Below are 19,791 nucleotides of genomic sequence, written 5' to 3' on the forward strand. Positions count from 1 at the left end.
CTCTGTGGAGAACACTCTACCATGTTCCATTGTACAGATGAGGAGACTGAGGCTTCAAGGTCAGGAGCACTTGCCCCCGGGCCTAGAGCTCCTGGGTACCAGAGCCAGCTTGCTTGCCCCCAGCTAGCCTCCAGGGATTCAGGGGAGGGACTCGCCGACTCTGACACTGGTCGGGGGAGCACCTTGCTGGCCTCAAGGGGTGACAGGGTGGTGGGGAGCCTTCCTGGTGGTTAGCGTGTGACGAGCAGAATTCAGCTTCTCACACAGAGGCGAGCCAGTCCCACGGCAGGCAGGGAGTTTGTGCAAGAAGTAGCCGGAAGAAACAGAACACGCCCAGCTTGGTTGGTTACAACAAGGCAAAACCTTTAATAACATGAGTGCTTATTACATTAGCTGCTTCAGGGCTCTGACATCTTTGATTTCTGGTCATGTTTTTCTAACACGTAAAGGTGAATGCCTCCCTCAGGGCCACCTGGGCGGGTGGGGTCCTGAGGATTCATGTGAGTGGGCAATGGGGACAACTGCACGCGCCTGGGGAATCGGGGGTCCCCCTCCCCCCCAAGCCACCACCCGTGACTTTGAGTAAAGTCCTCTTCCAAGGAGGGAAGAATGTGGAGGTCCTTCCAGTAAAGAAGGAAGAGAGGAAAACATCTGGCACAGATACACAGAGAGAGAAATGACATCATGGGGTTGGCTTGAAAAGTTGGGGGGGGGGGCCTGGAGGGGGAGGGTTGGGAGTTGGGGGAGGGGGGTAGGACCCGGAGGGCCCGGGGCCAGGTTTGGGAGAGGGCTGAGTCCATTTGGTTTCATTCTTTGTAAAAAGTAATACCATCACGAGGACCATGCCATGCAACCTCCCAGCCACCTCTGTTCGCTGCCCCCGCGGCTGTGCTGGGGCGGAGGCCAGAGGGCAGAGGTCAGTTCAGACGGGCGTAGTGCGCCTGTTGGCCGGATTATTATGCAGCGACTCCTTGAACTCTTTGGGCGTGGAATTGTGGAACTGTAGAAAAGCGTGGTCCCGGTCGGAGTTGAGGAGGGTCCCCATGGTGATCTTTGAGGGGTCCCGGGAGAGGGTGAACATGGAGATGTCAGTGGAAGGGATGGTGTGGAAGCCTTTGCTGATGGGGGACAGGTCTCGGGATCTGGGCTCCGTGGAGCGCGAACTTGAACGCCTCCGGAATCGATACCTGTAGGGCGGAAGGCGTGCAAAGGTGGATTTCTTCAGGAGCTCCGAGTGGGATTTGGCACGTAACTGCTGATGTTTTTCTATATAGATGTGCACAGCGACAACTCCCACGATTTCTGCGATGATGAAAGAGAAGGCCCCGAAATAAAAGGACCAGCCATAGGAGTAGCTTTTTTTGGAGTCACGCTGCCCGGGGTCTCCGGCATTGGCTGATATATAAACTATGATGCCGATGATGTTGCTTAACCCTAAAAGAAGGGAAAAGAGAAACACATCTTTCACACACCTCTGCGGTAACTTTGAGCCTTGAAATATTTACAGAAAGTGTGGAGGTAACAGGGAGACGGGTGAATGGATTTATGGCTGGGAAATCCCACCACGGGGTATGTCTCACGAGGTCCGTCTCTTGGGATGTGAGGAATTCTGCTGCTCGGTCCCCGGTGGCCTGCGTTCAGCTATGGGATGCGCCCTATTTCTGTAGCGAGCGCCGGCGAGCTCCGGAATGCATGCATTCTCCCTTACGAGCCATTCATTCCATCCAAACCTGATCTCTGGCGCTAAGTCATGAGGATGGCAGAATGAAGGAGGTACAGGTACCCGCCTCTGAATTCCTCACCGTGGGTAGGAGAGACTGACATGTAAATGCAATTAGAGCAAAATACAGGGAGGGCTCTATCAGAGACGCACGTAAAATGGTTCGGGAGCAAAGGGAGGCAAGACAGGTGCGCCCCTGGGGTTTGAAAACAAGGTGACATTGAATGGGGTTGAGCCAGGAGCCGAAAGGCTACTGACTACATTATGTGACAGAAGAAATCAAGAGTGACCTGCTAGGGTGTTAGCTTGGATGATGAGGTGACATCCTGAGCTAAAATGAGAGGCAGCAAAGAGAACAGGTTTAGAGAAGAGGAAGGATTGGAATGCACTGAGGTGGACGTGTTTATCGAGAGTCTAAATGCAGCTGTCCGGTGGACATAGATGGGTCTACACCTGTAGTTGGGGGACCCAACGAGTCCAAGGGGAAGGGACAGTAGCTTACTAAGTCTTTTTTATCTGCACCGGAGAAGGTAATGCTTTCAGTTAGCTGTCGGTTGAGCGTCAGGAATTGGGGAGCGCGAAGCCGACGTCCCCAGTAGGCATGGCCTGCAGACTTAGTGTCCCTAAGTGCCATCGGAGTAGCCCTGGAAATAGTCACTTAGAGATGAGCTGATTCTCTAGGGAGTGGTAAGAAGAAACAATATAGAACCTGAGGACCCAGGGGCTGTGATGATCTCTGACCACCTTCCTCACATTATTGTTCCAAAGGTTGAGTCTCTCTTTTTGTCTCTTCCGGGGCGTGATACCAACATTGACTCGGGGGAGTTGGTATATCGGCTGGCATCTCCTTGCCTCCAATTTTAGGGCGGGGCTAAATGGAGGCCCTCGTTACAGTTCCTAGCACAGCTGGTGAGTAACCAGATCCAGCGGCCTCCTGTGCTCCCTTTCTGGTCCTTGGCTGCTCCGTACTCTTCTTGTGGATCCCCAAGGTCTCCCCAGTGGTCCATCAACTAAAGGGTTAAAGCTGGGCACGGCAGGGGCCACGAGACTCTGCTCCAGTGCTGTTCTGACCTGCTGGTGCACGTGCCTTGAGGGGAGTTAATATTGGATTCTGATCTCTGGCCATTCATTCTCCATCTAGGACTTGCTTCAGGAAGGCGGGCTGGGGGGTCTGCTTCTGCCCCGTCTCCTCTTGCAGGCATGATCCTACGCAGGCATCCAGCAGGTAGGCAGCGAGTTCTAATCACTGAGCTATTTCTAAACATGGGCGTTGACACAGACAGCCCCGTGTCAGGCTGCAGGAAACCACAGGATGAAAAACTCCTTCTCTTTCTGGAGTGTCAATTCGGCTTGAAGATTAGTGGGGAAGACACATTCTTTTATATTAAAATGAACATGGATATAATAAGGAGGAGAGAGCAGAATTCACATGAATTTTTAAGTGTAAATGGGAGCCAGACTTCAAAGACATTTCAGCTCACTCAAGGCGCTTCTAGTGATGCCCCCCGAGTCCCCAGGGCCATGTTTTCTTTCTCCTCTGCTAGCAGGGAAATTCTGGTGGCAAAGTTTGGGAGGCCCCTCAAGGAGGCCTTTTTTGGGGGAGGGGGAGGGGGAGAAGTTCAAAGAAAGACTTGGATGTCAGACCAGGTTAAAGGAGGCAGGAAGCCAAGTGACTTGCCATTAACTTATAGGGCTCTTACCATGTGCCAGGCACTGTACAAAGTCTTAACATGCATCATCTCAGTTATTACAACCGACCTGCTCCTCCCTTGGGGAGTCTGGGTGGCACAGTTGGTTAAGCATCTGACTCTTGGTCTCAGCTTGGGTCATGATCTCACAGTTTGTGAGTTTGAGCCCCACATCAGGCTCTGAGCTGATGGCACAGAGCCTGCTTGGGATTCTGTCTCTCCTTCTCTGTGCCCCTCCCCGATTTGTGCGCACGCGTACTCTCTCTCTCTCTCTCTCTCAAAATAAATAAATAAACTTAAAAAATTAAAAAAAAAACTAATCCTCTCTTAAAGTTTATTTCTTTATTTTTTGGTAATCTCTACATCCAACGTGGGGTTAGAGCTCACAACCCTGAGATCAAGAGTTGCACACTCTTCCAGCTAAGCCAGCCAGGTGCCTCTAACCCTCTTTTACAGAAGAGGAAACTGAGGCACAGAGAAGCCATGTAACTTTCCACGCTGACAGTGCTAGGAAATAGTAGAGGTGGGATTTGAACCCAGGACTGTGTTTTGGCCACAGTGCACTTAGATTTCAGTAACAAATTTTAGGAAGAACAAGATGTAGGTGGGCAATCACTTTCTCCCAACCACTAGACTGTCAACATCTTGAGGGCAGACCTAGGCTGGCTTTGTTCATGGCTTTGGCCCCATCTCCTAGCCCAGAGCCTGGCCATAGCCAAGAGTGTTTCCTGAATGACTAAGCACATTGAGGTGCCCGAGAATTAACAGGTGCAATGTATATACCAGCAGCTCCTATGTAGTAAGTGGTTACTGTGTACTAGGTGCTATCCTAGGCATCTTACAAATACAAACTCATTTGAGCCTCTTAACAGCCTCAAGAAGTAGGGCCATCGTTACCCCCACTTTTCAGATAAGGAAACTAAGTCACAGAGAGGTGAAGGGACTTGCCCAAGGTTACACAGCTGGGAAGTAGTAGAGCCAAGATTTGCACCCTGCAGCCTGGCTTCAGAGCCCATGCTCCTCAGTATTATGCACAGTGCCTGTCCCGTAGTAGGTGCTCAATAAAAGGTCGTTGACTGCTTGCCTGAAACCTCAGATCCTAAGAAGAGCTGAGCAAAAAAGAGCCTTAGAGAGTGCCGAATCCTCTGACACTTTCATTTTGTAGGTGGGAAAATGGAGGCATTTCAGCATTCCTTTGGGAGATGGGGGTGTCTAGGAATAGGCCCCAAGCTTCTGGCTTCTCCTCAGGGCTTTCACCGCTGCCCCTCATGTTTCCCAGTCCCCATGTGTCCAATCCACCTGCCATCTTTCACAATACCCTTTGTGAGAAAGAAGTTGCTGGTGACACACTCTTCCCTGAAAATCCCCTTGGGGGACAAAATAATGATCCTTCTCCCACATGGGAAACCCGAATGTCAGCACAATGCATTATGCACTGGGTCAGTCAGAGCCCAGCGGGTCTGGACAGGCCGCGGATGACTAGAAAGTGCCTCAAAGCCACACAAATTCCCGAGTTTGCCAGTTGCTACCGTCAGTCCACACAGAGCGTGGTCAGGGGCCGTGACCACCTTTGGGCTGACCACATCCCCATGGCAAGATGGCGGCTTTCTCTCTGGTCTGTTGCTGGATTTGGTGTGGTTCAACTTCCCCGTTTTCCTGTTTCCCAGGGCAAACAGTGGGGGAAGAATGGGGGCAAGGTCTAGGAGGGGGGCAGGGCGCTGGGTTTTAGACTTTGGAGCCATGTCGTTGCTGCTTTTCCAATACTAGAAAATAATATTGGGGGGCACCTGGCTGGCTCGGTCAGAAGAGCATGTGACCCTCGATCTCGGGGCTGTGAGTTCGAGCCCCGCGTTACGTGTAGTGATGACTAAAAAAAAATAAAATAAACTTAAAAAAGAAAATAAAATAATATTGTGCTTTTTATGGTCAGCCTCTTTCCAACAACACTGAGATGTGGATACTATTATTATTTCCCATTTTACAGTCGAAGAAACCAGGGTATGGGGAGTCGGGGAGGTTCCCGAGGCTCACCCAGGTAGAGCCAGAATTAACATCTAGAAGGAAAGCCCCCCCTTTACACATCATTTCTTCTTCTACTGTTCCCACCCTGCTAAATGGTCTGCCATCACTGGGCCAAGTTGGAAGGCCACCACCAGAGTTGAGTCCCCTTCCCCCACCCACCTTGTTCTACGCTTCTCTAAAGCATTCGTCCTGAGGGCACTGGATGAGGGGTGGGGTGGGAAGAGAAGGAAGGGGGGATGGACACGCAGGGGTAAGGGAGGAAATGAGGCGGGTGGAGGAGGGATGGAAATGGGGGGAGGAGAGAGAAGGCAGAGCATAGGGCCCCTTCCCGAACTGACTCATCCTTCTCGCCACCTTCTGGACAGGCCAGGTATTGGTTATGAGCTCTTCCCAGAGGGCATCCGGAGCTGCTGGCTTTTTACCTGGTTCCCGGAGACGCTTTGAACAATATGAGGATTTGAGCCCTTGGAAAGCCGTGACACGTCTCAAAGGGCCAGAGACATACGCAGACGTGCCCAAGTGAACAGAAAGGCAGACCCCGTCAAAGCACACTGAACCGGTCCTTCAGGGCACACATTACACGCACCACACCTGCCCCCCACCCTACGCACAAGCATGACCCTTGAACAACACGGGAGTTAGGGGTGCTGACCCCCCCGCACAGTCAAAAATCCGTGTTTTACTTTTGGTTTTCCCAAAACTTAACTACTAATTGCCTACTGTTGACGGGAAGCCTTACTGAGAACACGGTCAACAAACTCGTATTTTGTTTGTTCTATGTATTCTATACTGTATTCTTACAATGAAGTAAGCTAGGGAAAAGAAAATGCCATTAAAAAAATCATAGGGAAGACAAAAATACATTTCCACTGCTATATGCATTTACTGAAAATCCGTTCCTCAGTGGACCCGCACAGTTCAAACCCATGTCGTTCAAGGGTCACCGTACATATGCTGTCTCACTAGTCAGCCCCTGTCCCCCTCTGAGCTGATCCTGCCACCCTAGTCTCCTGCCTTCCTATGATGCCACCCTCGCGTATCAGCATCTTTGGTTCTAAGTAAAGTCTGTGGCTCTTCATTCTTTTTTTTTTTTTAATTTTGTTTCAGAGAGAGAGAGAGAGACAGGGAGAGCAGAGGAGAGGGGCAGAGGGAGGGAGAGAGAGAATCCCAAGCAGGTTCCACGCCCAGAGCAGAGCCTGGCAGAGCGGGGCTCCATCCCACGACCCTGGGATCATGACCTGAGCAGAAGTCAAACTCGGAGGCTCAACTGACTGAGCCACCCGGGAGCCCCTGGCTTTTCATTGTTCACACGAGCGGAGTATTTTCTCACTCTTGCCCTGGATGGAACCCTGAAGAGCACTGCTCTGTCCTCGTGGGCCTGGCTGGGGGTTGGTGCCTGTGAGGACCTCGGGGCCGGGGCCGGAAGCTCACCTGCAGAGACGAAAAAGATGCCCGCACTGAGGATGACATTGTGTCTGCTTCGGTGGAATTCGCTGGCCGCCACGCAGAGCCCGCCAAAGAAGAGCAGCGTGACGCTGAGGATGGGGAAGACACTGGAGGCCCTCACAGCTCCTGCGGAGAGAAGGGGAGAGGGTTCCACTTGCGTCCCCGCCAGCCCCGGGATCCACCCATCCCAGGCACAGGCGTCCCAGGGGAAAACAGCGCCTGCGCAGGAGGACAGAGCCTGCATCTAACACGGGCGTGAGACCAGTACGGCCGCTCAGGGTTCTGTGCTCGGTGCTAAAGCTCTCCAGTCGCCGTCCTGAAATTCTTAATCAGTCTGTCTTTGAATTGCGTTTTAGAAGTGAAGCCTGATGGGCCCACGGACATTGCACTAGGGGACTCGGAGCCTTGACTTGTGTCATCGTCTCTGTCTCCCCACACCCCCTTCTCCTTGGGATGGGACCTTAGCTGTCCATTCTCCTGCCCCAACCAGTGATCACTGGCACCCTTCGTTCCTGGTGGGGGCTGGGCATGGATGGAGGAAGGATCAGGGTTCGGTGCGAGCCCCAGGCACCTGCAAAGCTCTGCATTCACCCCTCAGAGTGTCTCCATGCCCCTCGGGGTAGTGTGACATTAGGTAGGCAAATAAAAGACACTGTGACAGATCAAGAGAGAGAGAGAACAGAAAAGAAGAAAAAGCTTTTTTGCCTGTGTTTTGAAGGAGGAGCTGGGATCTTCCTTCACCCTGGACCCTGCCAATTCTGTAGCCAGCCCTGCACCCAGAGTCTCTCCCGTCGGCTCACATGCTGTTGGCCAAAATGCAGAGCCTTTCCCCACTGCACACCTATCTTTGCCTATTCCTTGGTCTGACAATATTCTCTTGATACCCACTTAGTCACTGAATGAACAAAGGATTTACTTATCCATGCAACAATGTTACTGTGTACCTACTGGATGCCAGGCGCTGTGTTGGGCCCTCAGGTACCACCAGGGGACATGTGCGGCCACCCCCAGGGCACAGGAGCTGCCCTTCAAAGTAGGGGCTGGCTGAGGGGCTGGAGCAGCTCTTGGAGGCCCCTGTGTTAACTCTTTAGTTGCTGGATCATGGAGAGGCCCTAAGGGAGGCCCCTTAGGCCTGGGGGAGGGGTCCTATGGTAGGGGTTCCAATATTTACCCAGCCAGTATAAGGGTAGTTCCTGGTCTGTCCAGACCAGAATATACCAGTTGAATAAATTCCATGTTCACGGTGTACAAAAGAGTTAGGGTCCCAGGTCTCATGGGGCTTACAAGCCAGTTGAGTTGACAGTCAGACATGGCTATGTCATTTGCAGGCCCCAGTGCAAAATGAAAATGCAAGGTCTCTTGTTCCAACATTAAGCATTTCAAGATGGCGACTGGAGAGAATTGAACACCATGAGGCTCTTGGAAGGGCCGGGGATGGTGAGAAGTTGGAGGATTTAGGGTATATTTCTTTTGATCGATCGATTGATTGATTGATTTAGAGCAGGGGAGGGGCAGACAGAGAAGGAGAGAGACAGAATCCCAAGGAGGCTCCAAGCTGTCCGCGTGAAGCCAGATGTGGAGCTTGAACTTACAAACCCCGAGATCATGACCTGAGCCAAAACCAAGAGTCAGGTGCTAACCGACCGAGCCACCCAGGCGCCCCAGGATATGATCCTAAGGTGAAGCCACCAGAACTGGCAGTGCATGGTGGGAGACACAGGAGTTGAAAACCGTGCCCATATCTGGTGCCATGCTGCTGAGCTCAGGGTGGTGCCCAAAATGCCTAGGGCAAGTGCAGGTGCAGCAGTGGGGGGGGGGGGGGGGTCATGGCAGGAAGGGTGTGAGTTCATTTTTGGCCTTGGGAAGTTCAAAGCTGAAGGTTCAAGGCTTTCAAGCCCCCCATTCATGGTGACCCTACCCCTGCTGTTTCTCTTTGCCACTGCACAGAGGTGCTTATGTGCCAACTGCCAAACTCTTTCTACAACTTGATGTCATGTCACAAAAGTTTTCTGAAAGTCTGGTAGCTGATTTAGCCAAGTGGGTTGCCTGGGAAGGGCACTGGAGTAGAAGTGGGGTGAGGGTGTGAGGGCACACAAGGGTGAGGTTCTCTTAATGAGAAGAAAAGGAAAGAGTGTTTGCTTTTGCCTAAAGACAGCCACCCAAATACCCAGCACTGGAGTCTGGGCAGACCCGGGGCCCCTTAACAGCGTCCCTCCCAACACTCTGCTTCCATGGTGAGATTTTGGGAGAGGCTGGATTCCCTGCTTCCTTTAGCCCCCAGTCGAGGGGTACCCTGGGGAGGGGGGCTCTGGCGTCCCGGGTGGGCACACGAGCCTGGCTGCAGGCACAGCTCATTTATAACTTCTCAATATTGACGCGTATGACTTATGGGCTTCCATTTGGACCCTCAGCCTGGGACCCCACAAATATCAGGGGTTGATCTGCCTCCAATGGCTTCAAGGGAAACTTGCGAACAAACCTTTAAAGCGTTCGTTCGCATTGTGTATTGGCAGGAATTGCGCAAATATTCAATGTGATGAGTTTAATTGATTGAAGGAGACTTTAAATTAAAAAAAAAATTTCAAAGCATGATTAAATTATGATCATGCACAAAGGAAACAATCTGAACGTTTGACGCTATTGAATCGTGTTGCTTATAAAAGTGCAACTTTGCAAGGTGGCTGCAGTAAGGACGTGGCAACCAGCTGGTGGCCAGACTCACTCTTTACCCACAAACGAGATACAGGGCTGCAGGTGTCTGCCTCAGGACGTCGCCTCTGTGACTTACTCTACGTTCATATTAGCCCTATGGACACGAGGGGGCTTCAAACAAAAACGTTTTACTGTCTTCCTCCCCTACTTACTTCTTTCCTCTACTGTTCTTCCTCCCCAAACTATCTAGGGGTAAGTTGAGGTTGGAGACCCCTGCAGGAGCGTGCCCCTGGCTCCGTGTGGTGGGGTCGGGGATTCCAAAATTCCCAGCGGGACATTCGTGTACTCAGAAAGGCCTCTCCTTAACCTCAGCCTGATTCTGTGGCCAGTGAAGTGTGGGTGGACCGTGGGATGGGGGCAAGGACCCTCATCTTCTTAGGGGGAGCAAAATACTCTGTTGGAAAAGCAATCCACCTCTGGGAAGAACTTAAATCAGTTCTGCAAGTTGTGAAATAGAAGTTATAGCTGTGTTTCACCTCCAGCAGGGCAAACATCACCATGTTGCATTAAAGCAGGAAAGAAAAACAAAGAAAAACCATGGGTACTCAGTAAAATCCCTCTGGAGATGACACTAAGGTCATTCTTCTGAGGAGGTCCATGTACAAAGCAACGTCTCTACGTGTGGCCTGTAGTCCCCATACCAAATTTTTCTGCTGCTGGTACAAATTCCCGTAGGCATTTGGATGAATCCTACTAGATGCATAAGGACCGCAAACAGAGAAATGGTATGTTTACATTTTAAAAATCATCTTAAAAACAACTATTTCTTAATCGACCCTACTACCCCTTACATTGTAATGTGGTTCAAGGCTCATATAGAGACTTACAGTCCGTCTGCAGACTAACAGGTGTGAGTAGGGCTAAAAATGGTTGTAACTGAAACACCATTCTTCTTGAGTTACGAGTTACAAACATACTCTGAATAGGACAATTTATTGAAGTTTTTATTATTTTATTTTATTTTTAAAGTTTATTTTTGCAAGAGAGAGAGAGAGAAAGCAGGGGAGAGAAAGAGAGAGACAGAGAGGGAGACAGAAAATCTGAAGCAGGCTCTGTGTGGACAGTGGAGAGCCCTACTCAGGGGTCGAACTCACGAACCTCGAGATCAGGCCCTGATCCCAAGTTGGACACTTAACCAACTGACCCGTCTAGGTGTCCCTCTTGAAGTTTTTATTTGTAATAGCCATAAAAAAAAAAGACACCCCTTACTTTTAACATTCCCTAACAGTAAATTTAGTCAATGCCTTTGAAATTCCCTTTTGCGTGAACTTGACACACATTTTGTTGAAGAAGTTACATTTAGATTATGTTAAGCCCCAAGTTCTCTCTGTGCCTAGATCAATGTCAGGCCCCTATTTGCAGCTGGACTTTGCTATGCTTGTCTCGTGCAACAGAAAAGAGAGAGCCCACATTGCTTCATCATTCCAAGTTGAGCCCTGGGCTGAGGGTAACGTGTGTGAGCTCAGTTAAATTTCTTGAGCCTGTCACGTAGATGACATTATCATCTCCATATCCGACTAGATAAAGACGGCTGAGAGATGGAAAGGTTAAGCAATTTGACCCAGGTTTAATCCAGCCAGTAGGGAGTCAGACAAGGGTAAAAGCCCAGGCCAACCAGAACTCAGAAACCTCACACCAAGCCATCATCTCTTCTGCCCCTCACGTGCTGCCTTTGTGACAGTCCCGCGTCAGATCCAGGTTACTGATCTCGGGACAACCCCAGCCCAGATGCTGGCCCTGCCCCAATAGGATGGAAACTGCAGAGAGGGGAACTTGGATTTACATCTATTCTCCCAGGGCTTGCCCCTTAGGACCGTGCCCAATAACACCTCAACTCAACTCTCTCAGGAAGGCGAAAACTTGTGTTCTAGTTGGAGAAAATTCCTTAGTTTCCTCCTAAGCAGACTAAAAAGACCTTTCAGTTTTGACTCACCTACTTTTCCCCTTTCTATTTCTGGTTTATTGACATTAAAGAGACTTAGATATCAGAATCGCTTGAATGTCTCTGTCTAGTAGCAAAGGTCCCAGAAGCTCCTTTGGAGTATCCGTTTCCAGGGGTGAGCATTGAGGAGCCTCAGGGGCAGCCGGGTGACTGCAGGGCCACCCTCCCCTCCCTGTCCCCCCACCCTGGGGGAGACCCCAGAAGTGGAAACTTACGCAGGAGGTACTCTGCTGTGTCTTGTTCATAGTCTGCGTCTTCAGGGAAGTGATCGATTTTCTTGCATACTCCTCGGAAAGCCCCTGTGGAAACAAATGTGGGCCTGAGCTGGGGGAGGAGCCAGAGCCCCTGGGGTGAGCCTGGGTCCTCACCCCTACGGTGAAGATCCTTCCATGGTTGTTGCTGGCTGTGCATATTGTTGGCCCGTCAGCATCTGTCTGGGACACAAAAGAGAGACAAGTAGAGGAGGAAAAAAAAAAAGAAGCAGAAGACTTAAATTTTTTGCCTCCTACATTTTTTGCATGATGTTGAGATCTATTGGGAAGGGTAAATAGCTATGAAACATAATCATTCATTATGAGGACTGCTTTATCTATCCCCCCCCCCCCCCCACACACACAATTGGTGAGGAAAAAAAGAAGGAAATGGAGTTTGTGTGTATTAATTTTCCATTTTATCGATGAGGAAATGGGCCTAAGAATTTTGCTTGAGCTCACATGATAAATAGGGGAGCCAGCATTCCAATCATGATCTGCTGACTCCCAGGTGTCTATCCTGGGCGTAGCTTCAGGAATAGCACACTGCCCCTGATCCTGCTCATATCTGACACGGGACTATCCCCTCACTCCTTCTCCTACCCTGGGTCATGGTCTGCTGTGCTTGGCCGTGTGGCCCACGCCTTCAGGAGACACACAATGTACAGGTTTCTTGCAGAAACTGTCAGCATTTGCTTCCTTTTTTCTCTTCAAGATCAGTTTATAAAAAATGTTTATTTGAGACAGAAAGAGAGTGGGGGAGGAGCAAAAGAGAGAGAGAGAGAGAGAGACAGAGAATCCCAAGCAGGCTCCGTGCTGTCAGTGCAGAGACCGACCTCACGAACCCCTGAGATCATGACCTGAGCAGAAATCAAGAGTTGAACACTTAACGGTGCCACCCAGGTGCCCCTAATATCAGTTTGACTTAAATCATTTTGGGTATTTGATAGTCATTGTGGGTGTTTGTTAACTAGGCAATTAACCAATCTCTGGGGCAGCTAATGGCTGTGCCACTTCTTATAAATGACAGCAATTTCTGAACTCCTCACCTTAACCCAGCAGGACATTATGCAACATTGTTCTCATCCCAGCCTGAGAAGGTGGCGTGGAGGGGAGGGGCAGTGTGATGTCACAGAGAGTAGACAAGGTTTTGGATCACACAGATCTGGCCTTATACTGCAGCACAGTTACTATAAGGATTAAATAAAGTATGTGAAGTGGAGATAATTTTTGCAAAACTCCAGGCGTGCCATCGTAACAGCTAGTGCTTATGCAAGGCTTCCAGTGGACCAAGCACAGAGCTGAAACCTGACATCCCTTCTCTCAGTGACTCTTGTCCACCTCCCTGGGAGGTAGGGGCTATTAATCCTGACATTTAATGATGAGGCAACCCAGATCACAGAGGAGACTGAGGTGTCACAGCTGGAGAGGAGAAGAGTCGATATTGGAATCCAAGCTTCAAAGCCTGTGGTTTTCACCATTAGACTATGCAAGGTAGCCATTATTATTATGTCGATTATTATCTCGTAATAATGAGCGTCATGCACTTAACCCCTGTTACAAGTAGGCTCCGAGCCAGAGGCATTTCCCAACAAATGTGATGCGATATGCAGAACATCTCCTTGGTTCTGATTCTCTGCTCACCAGGCAAAGGGTGGACACAGAACCAAGGAGAGGGTCCTGGAGAGAAGACTTGCAGATTAAAGGAAATTCTTGGAAGAAACACAAAGTCATAGCTTCTTCCCTGATATTGAAAGAAAAAGCCTTCATTTTTTTTTCTTGTTCAGACTGTGTAAAAATTTTTGAATATTTATTTGAGAGAGAGAGAGAGAGAGAGTGAATGGGGGAGAAGAGCAGAGAGAGGGAGAGAGAGAGGATCTTAAGCAGGCTCCGCGGTCAGCGCAGAGCCCGACGTGGGGCTCGATCTCAGGACCACGAGATCATGACCTGAGCCGAAATCAAGAGTTGCATGGTTAACCGAATGAGCCACCCAGGCGCTCCTTTTTTTTTTGGTTTAGATGTTAGAGTTCCATTCGCATATTCCCGTTAGTTTGTAAACCCCATTCCCTTCCAGCTCGTTGAATAATAAGTCATAGGAAGTCACACACGCTGAGCCCATGTCATGTACTGGGTGCTAACCTCACTCCTTTACATGTTTTATCCTTGTTAGCTCTCAAAACTGCCTTACGAAGTACCTGGCATTTTGACCCCCTTTTACAGGTGAGAAAACAAAGGCTTAGGAAAGTAAATGATTTCGTCAAGGCACACGGCCATAAATGGCATTCTCATAAGCGGCATGCTTGAATGAAGTCTGCCTGACTCCAAATTTAAAAATTTTTAAATGTTTATTTATTTTTGAGAGAGAGAGAGAGAGAATGAGTGGGGAGGAGCAGAGAGAGGGAGACACAGAATCTGAAGCAGGCTCCAGGCTCTGAGCTGTCGGCACAGAGCCTGATGCGGGGCTCGAACTCATGAATGGTGAGATCGTGACCTGAGCTGAAACCAGGAGTCGGCCGCTCAACCAACGGAGCCCCCCAGGTGCCCCTCCAAAGCCAGAGTCTTAACCACTGTTGTGAATTGCACTCTCTTCCACACATTGAGAGTTGCCAGCAACATCCTGGGCCAGGTGGCTTTATGATAATTTCGTGGTCTATCCATAGCCACCAATTGTGGAAATGAATTGGACCAGTGAGTGATTTTTTCCACCAACCATGTTTTTTTGCCCCATAATCTACGCTGGGGACCACCGAGCAAGGCAAAGGTGGTGGTTGTAGGACCGCCTACTGTTAGCTGTTTGACAGGCACCCCAAAGGCTTTGATAGGAAGAAAAGTTGGGGATGAGAACGAAATGTGAACGTTACTGAGACAGACCAGTCGGATCCACGTGGGAATAAAGAGCTCCGCGCATGTCTGCACCTGCCTGCGAACCGGGACTTACCCGAGGTGGTTCACACCTGGAAACTAGAGCTTAGAGCCAGCAAACACCGGAAGCTCCCGGAGAAACAGTCCCCGGTATTTAGGGTCTCAAGCCACCCACCACCTGTTCTTGCACAGCCCATGAGCTAAGAATGGTTTTTGCATATTCAGATGGCTGGAAAAAAAAAAACCCGAAGAATATTGTTTCATGACACGCAAAAAACTACATGAAATTCAAATTTCAGTGTCTGCAAATAAGATTGTATTGAAGCACAACCGTGCCTGTTTGTTTATGGCTTCCACGCTATGATGGCAGAGCCGCGGAGTTGTGGCAGAAACAGCAAAGCCAAAAAATATTTACTATCTGGCTGGGGAAGGTTTTGCTGATCTGTGGTCTGAAGATCCCTGTCCTGTGAGATAACACAAAAAGAGGAGTCTGGGCCTTCCGGGGACTCTCGGAGGACATAATCCGAGCTGGTTCTTCTGAAGGGGATAACATCTAGGGCAAATCTGGGTCACGGAATGTTCTGTTTGGTGTTTTTGCCTGGTTTGTTTTATTTTTTACCTGCGGTAGTTTAATGCCTATTTTGATGTATTTTTTTTTTTAAATTCAATATGTTGCTGCAATTTAAAATTCAGGATATGTCACATGAAAGCCTCATTTACAGCTTCTGTTAAAAAAAATGGGGATCTCTGTCCCACATCTCCATGTGAAAACACTCCCCTGCACCTGGGGAGTCGGCCACCCCCTGGAGACCCGTGGGAACTTTCCAGCTGGCCAGATTCCTCACCTGGCTCTCTGGCACTTGAGCTACCTGTGGCGAATTACCTCCCCCAGCCTCAGTTTCTTCCTCTGTAGAATGACGATAGCAACAATAATGTCGTGGCGGTTGTCATGAGAATGAACGGAGCCTCTAACAGCAGACAGAGCGTCGGCTGGTATTCTCAGCACATACTCTTTTAATCGGGCAATGACGTAAACCACTTAGCACAGCTCTTGGCACATAGTAAGAGCTCAATAAATTATAGCTATTACTACCATTGGTTTTGGTAGGTATTTTAGGACCAGAAGAGACACATTGGTGCCAGGTTGAGATTTAAAAAAACAATCTAAAACGAAAGGGAATCAAGAATTTCCCTGAGGAAGACTCCACGCTGAAAAGGAAGCTGCTGCCATCACGACTCATCAAAAAGTGAACTTGGCCGTTCATGCAAAGAGCACATTGCCAGCTCCCTGAAATAACCACTGTTTAGCATTGCTGTATATTTCCTTCCAGACGTCCCCCCCCCCATGCTTTCACACACAAATGGTTTTATAAAATTGAGATCATGATGTTCTTCTCACTTACATTTTTCTCAGGAGTATTTCCCCCTATCAGTAAATCTAAGAAAAACAGGATGGGTTGGACTTGCCCACGAACCGCAGAGGGTGGAACCAAGAGAGACGTTGAAAGCATCTTCCCTGCAAGGATGAGGCAGGACACGGGGACAAGCACTCACCCAGCACAGTTTAAGCGAAGGCCCTGGGGCAGAGAGAAGCAGAAAGCAGGAATGTGGTAAACTGGGGGGAGGATCGGTGGTGGGAGGTGATCTGGGCGCAGATCCGGTGGTTACAGGGGAGAGGCAATGGGCACGCAGGGTAGGGCAGGTGTGAGACCTAGGCTGTGAGAACCCACAGACCGCAGGACCCCGGGAAGAGGTCTGGAATGGAAGAGAGAACCAAGGTAGATTTCCTGGCGTGTCAAAGTGAATCAGTTGCAGAGACTGGCTTTCTGGTGAAAACAAGCCTCATCCTGGGCAGAAAAGAATGTGCTGATGGTTCATCTCTGGCTCAGCCGATGGAAAAACACGTCTTCCGTAAGAGGAAGGGGACTTTCTTTCAACCAACAAGCCTTCTTAAAGGTCAGACCCTAGAAATATTCCCAGTAAAATAAAAAATGAGGTAAGAACGCCCACCATTGCTTCTGTTATTTACCACGGTTCTACAAGTTCTAGTGCAAGAAGAAATAAAGCAGAATTGAGAGTAACAGGCAATAGAAAAAAATAGGACAAAATTATCATTTTTTTTCCAGGTGAGAGAATAGTCTGCTTAGAAAGCTCGAGGCAATTTGCTGGACAAAATATTAGTATGAATGAAAGAGCTCAGTCAGGTGGCTTCTTCTAAGCTATTAAACCACATAAGAAAGAAGTAATAATTAAGTCATTGTGGCACCGATGTTTGAAGAGTAACATTGATCAGAATATTTGTCAATGCAGAGAAATATTACAAGGAAAACAAGAAGCAGTCCATTATCCTATGCTCAGATAATTGCCGTTAACTGAAAAGAATAGAGGTATTTAGGGGTGCCTGGATGGCTCAGTTGGTTAAGTGTCTGACTCTTGATTTCAGCTCAGGTCATGATCTCATGGTTTGTGAGATGGAGCCCCACATCAGGCTCTGTGCTGACAGCATGAAGCCTGCTTGGGATTCTCTCTCTCTTTCTCTGTCTGTCTCTCCCTGGCTCGTGCTCACTCGCTCTCTCTCAAAAATAAGTGAATAAACTTAAAAAAATGGAGGTATTCATAGTTGGAAAATTCAGACAGTAGATATCAAAAGGCATAAGATTAAAAGTGAAAGCATTTCCGTAACCCCCCCCCCCCCACAAATTCTGTCACCTGATAGCTCAGTAGAGCAACTTCTGTTGACCAAATGTTGAGTGAAATCATGTCTATGCTGAGATCTGAAGGGTAATTAAAAGTTCATCGGAAGAAGGGAGGTGTGTTGTCCCAGTCAGAGTGCAATAGCATGCGTGTTATCGAGAGGGAGAGGAAAACTCGTTTGGGAACTCAGAGTAACTGAGGGTGTTTAGAGCAGCAGTGGTGGTTGGTCTGAAAGACAGTTCCAGTGGTTCCCGGTGGGTGGCAGAAAGGTGGTGGGAGCCTGGGACGGGGCAGGTATGACATCTGGGCTGTGACGATTGGTTGCTTCAAACTTTGTCCCCCCCTTCCTAGGAATTCACTAGTGGCCAAGGCAGAAGATTCTGGTTCTAGGAATGTACATTCTCACTGGGGACAGAGTCTCCAGACTACATAGATGAACAAGGTCCCTGTGCTTTGAAGGAAACAGAACAGGATGATGTCATCGTGACTAGGCATGGGGTGGGGGCAGACGGTGAGCAATTTGGGGCAGTGTGGTGGTGGTTGGGGGGGGAGCGGTGTTCGGGCTCTGACCTGCATAAAGAGAAGGAGCCAGTTATGTGAAGAGTGCAGAGAGGGCTTTCTAGGCAGAGGCATGGGCTCTGAGGTGGGAATGAGCTTCGTTAGTTTGAGGAACAGAAGGAAGCCCAGAGGAGCAAGACAGGGTCTCTTGTGGCAGATTTACTGGGTCAAACTTCAGCGAGAACAAGCCTAGACCACCTGCTGTGCCAAGTTTGGGCAAGGGCCAGATAGAGCTTTTCTGGGTCATCTTAAGACAGCTCTGCTCAAGTGTTTTTGGTCTCGAGTCCAGAAATACTGGACACAGAGCAAACAGACCTTCTCAAGTTTGAAGTCCTGAAGGGAGACCCTGAGTGAGGGGCAGCCATCCACTGGATGTCCCTCCTCCAGCATCAGCAGAACCTCTAGATGGTTTTCCAGGAAGGACCCCCACATCTGCCTGCTGAGTGCAGTGTGCATAGCCCACACTGATGGTCCTGGGAGAGAATTTGGTGGCTGGGGCACCTGCCTTCCCCAACCTAATAAAGGGACATCACTTCTGAGTCGTCCCTGGATGGTTACCATGTGCTCAGAATGACGGTGGCCCTCTCAGCTCAGTGCCAGTGCCCAGAACATGGTCCAGCCCAGGAACCCTGCCAACCCAGTGCCTGGACCTTGGCACCCATCTCAGCCAGCAGCCCATCTGGGGCACCCAAATTTCAGGCCCCCAAAGTCCAGCTCAGAGCTCAAAACCAAGGCTAAGTGGAGACCGGAGCTCTCGGTCTAGAGACATAGGTCCTTTGTTAGGTCCCCATCGTGACGACTTTGCCTTAAGGAATCAGGAACGAACAAACATCAGGTTTGTTTATGCACCAGGAATACTTAAGAAAGCAAAAGTTACTGCCTGACTGTGAGAATGTAATAGAATAGAGCTCTATTACGGAGGATAAGAATAGCTTAAAACAGTGGTTTTCCAAATGGGCTGCATGTTGGAACTTCCGGAGTGGAGGCTGGGGTGGCTGGAAAATATTGGTGCTCTGTTTTACCCCCAGAGCTTTGTACTTAATCTATCTGGGCATGTGGAGTTTTCTATTTTATTTTTATTTTTTAATGCTTATTTTTGAGACAGAGAGAGAGAGAGAGAGAGAGAGAGCGAGCATGAGCAGGGGAGGGACAGAGAGAGAGGGAGACACAGAACCCGAAGCAGGCTCCAGGCTCTGAGCTGTCAGTGGGTTCGAGCCTGATGTGGGGCTCGAATTCACCAACTGGGAGATCATGACCTGAGCTGAAGTCGGACACTTAACCGACTGAGCCCCCCAGGCGCCCCTGGGCATCTGGAGTTTTCAAAGCTCCCCAGATGAGCCTAACTGTTCAGCCGAGGTTGAGAACCAACCCCTTCCAGGTGAGTCCACTTGAAAGTAGGGACCTTTATTTCATAGTAAATAATGAGGTTCAAAGAGACGCTCCCATCTTTATCTTGAAAATGAAACGATCATTTATGAGCATACATTTGTTTCGTCTTATCTTTTCCAACTATGCGCTGGGATGAACAAAAAAGCAAGCTGTGTTGATTTTCAGCGGGAAGAGAACATAATTTCTTTCTGGTAAAATCACATGAGAGCCCAATATGAAATCCTTCACTCTCCCAGCTGGATCGTAAAGTCTGACTTTCCCAGTAGGATCATAAAGTAGGTCCTTTTGGCAAAAAATATTTGAGTACGTCATCATCTTCTCAAGAGGTTCTCTTAATCCTTTGATATTCAAATCACTGGATGTGCCCTATAGCACATCATCCTTCTTGTTGATTTTTTCTTCTTCCATTGCTAACGGGTGTCCCTCCGCCCAGCTCCTGGGGCCCCCGGCTGGCATACCACATCACTCCTCACATCCATTCCGTGACGCTCCGTGGATTTTGCTAGA

At 49.3% G+C, this 19,791-nt stretch overlaps 1 protein-coding gene across 1 annotated transcript in view; it reads right to left on the reverse strand.

The window, feature by feature from the left end:
• Window positions 1-342: 342 nt before the first annotated feature.
• The window catches only part of CACNG3 (calcium voltage-gated channel auxiliary subunit gamma 3), an 84,125-nt gene continuing 64,676 nt past the window's right edge, over window positions 343-19,791 (reverse strand). The window contains exons 2-4 of the mRNA XM_060648800.3: window positions 11,746-11,829; window positions 6,862-7,002; window positions 343-1,434 (exon numbers count right to left, since the gene is read on the reverse strand). Coding sequence (XP_060504783.1) covers window positions 923-1,434; window positions 6,862-7,002; window positions 11,746-11,829 — 737 coding nt within the window. The 3' untranslated portion in view covers window positions 343-922. The remainder of the gene's footprint in view (window positions 1,435-6,861; window positions 7,003-11,745; window positions 11,830-19,791) is intronic.

Source organism: Panthera onca, chromosome E3 (genome assembly GCF_046562875.1).
Source record: "Panthera onca isolate mPanOnc1 chromosome E3, mPanOnc1 haplotype 2, whole genome shotgun sequence".
In the NCBI taxonomy this organism is placed as follows: domain Eukaryota; kingdom Metazoa; phylum Chordata; class Mammalia; order Carnivora; family Felidae; genus Panthera; species Panthera onca.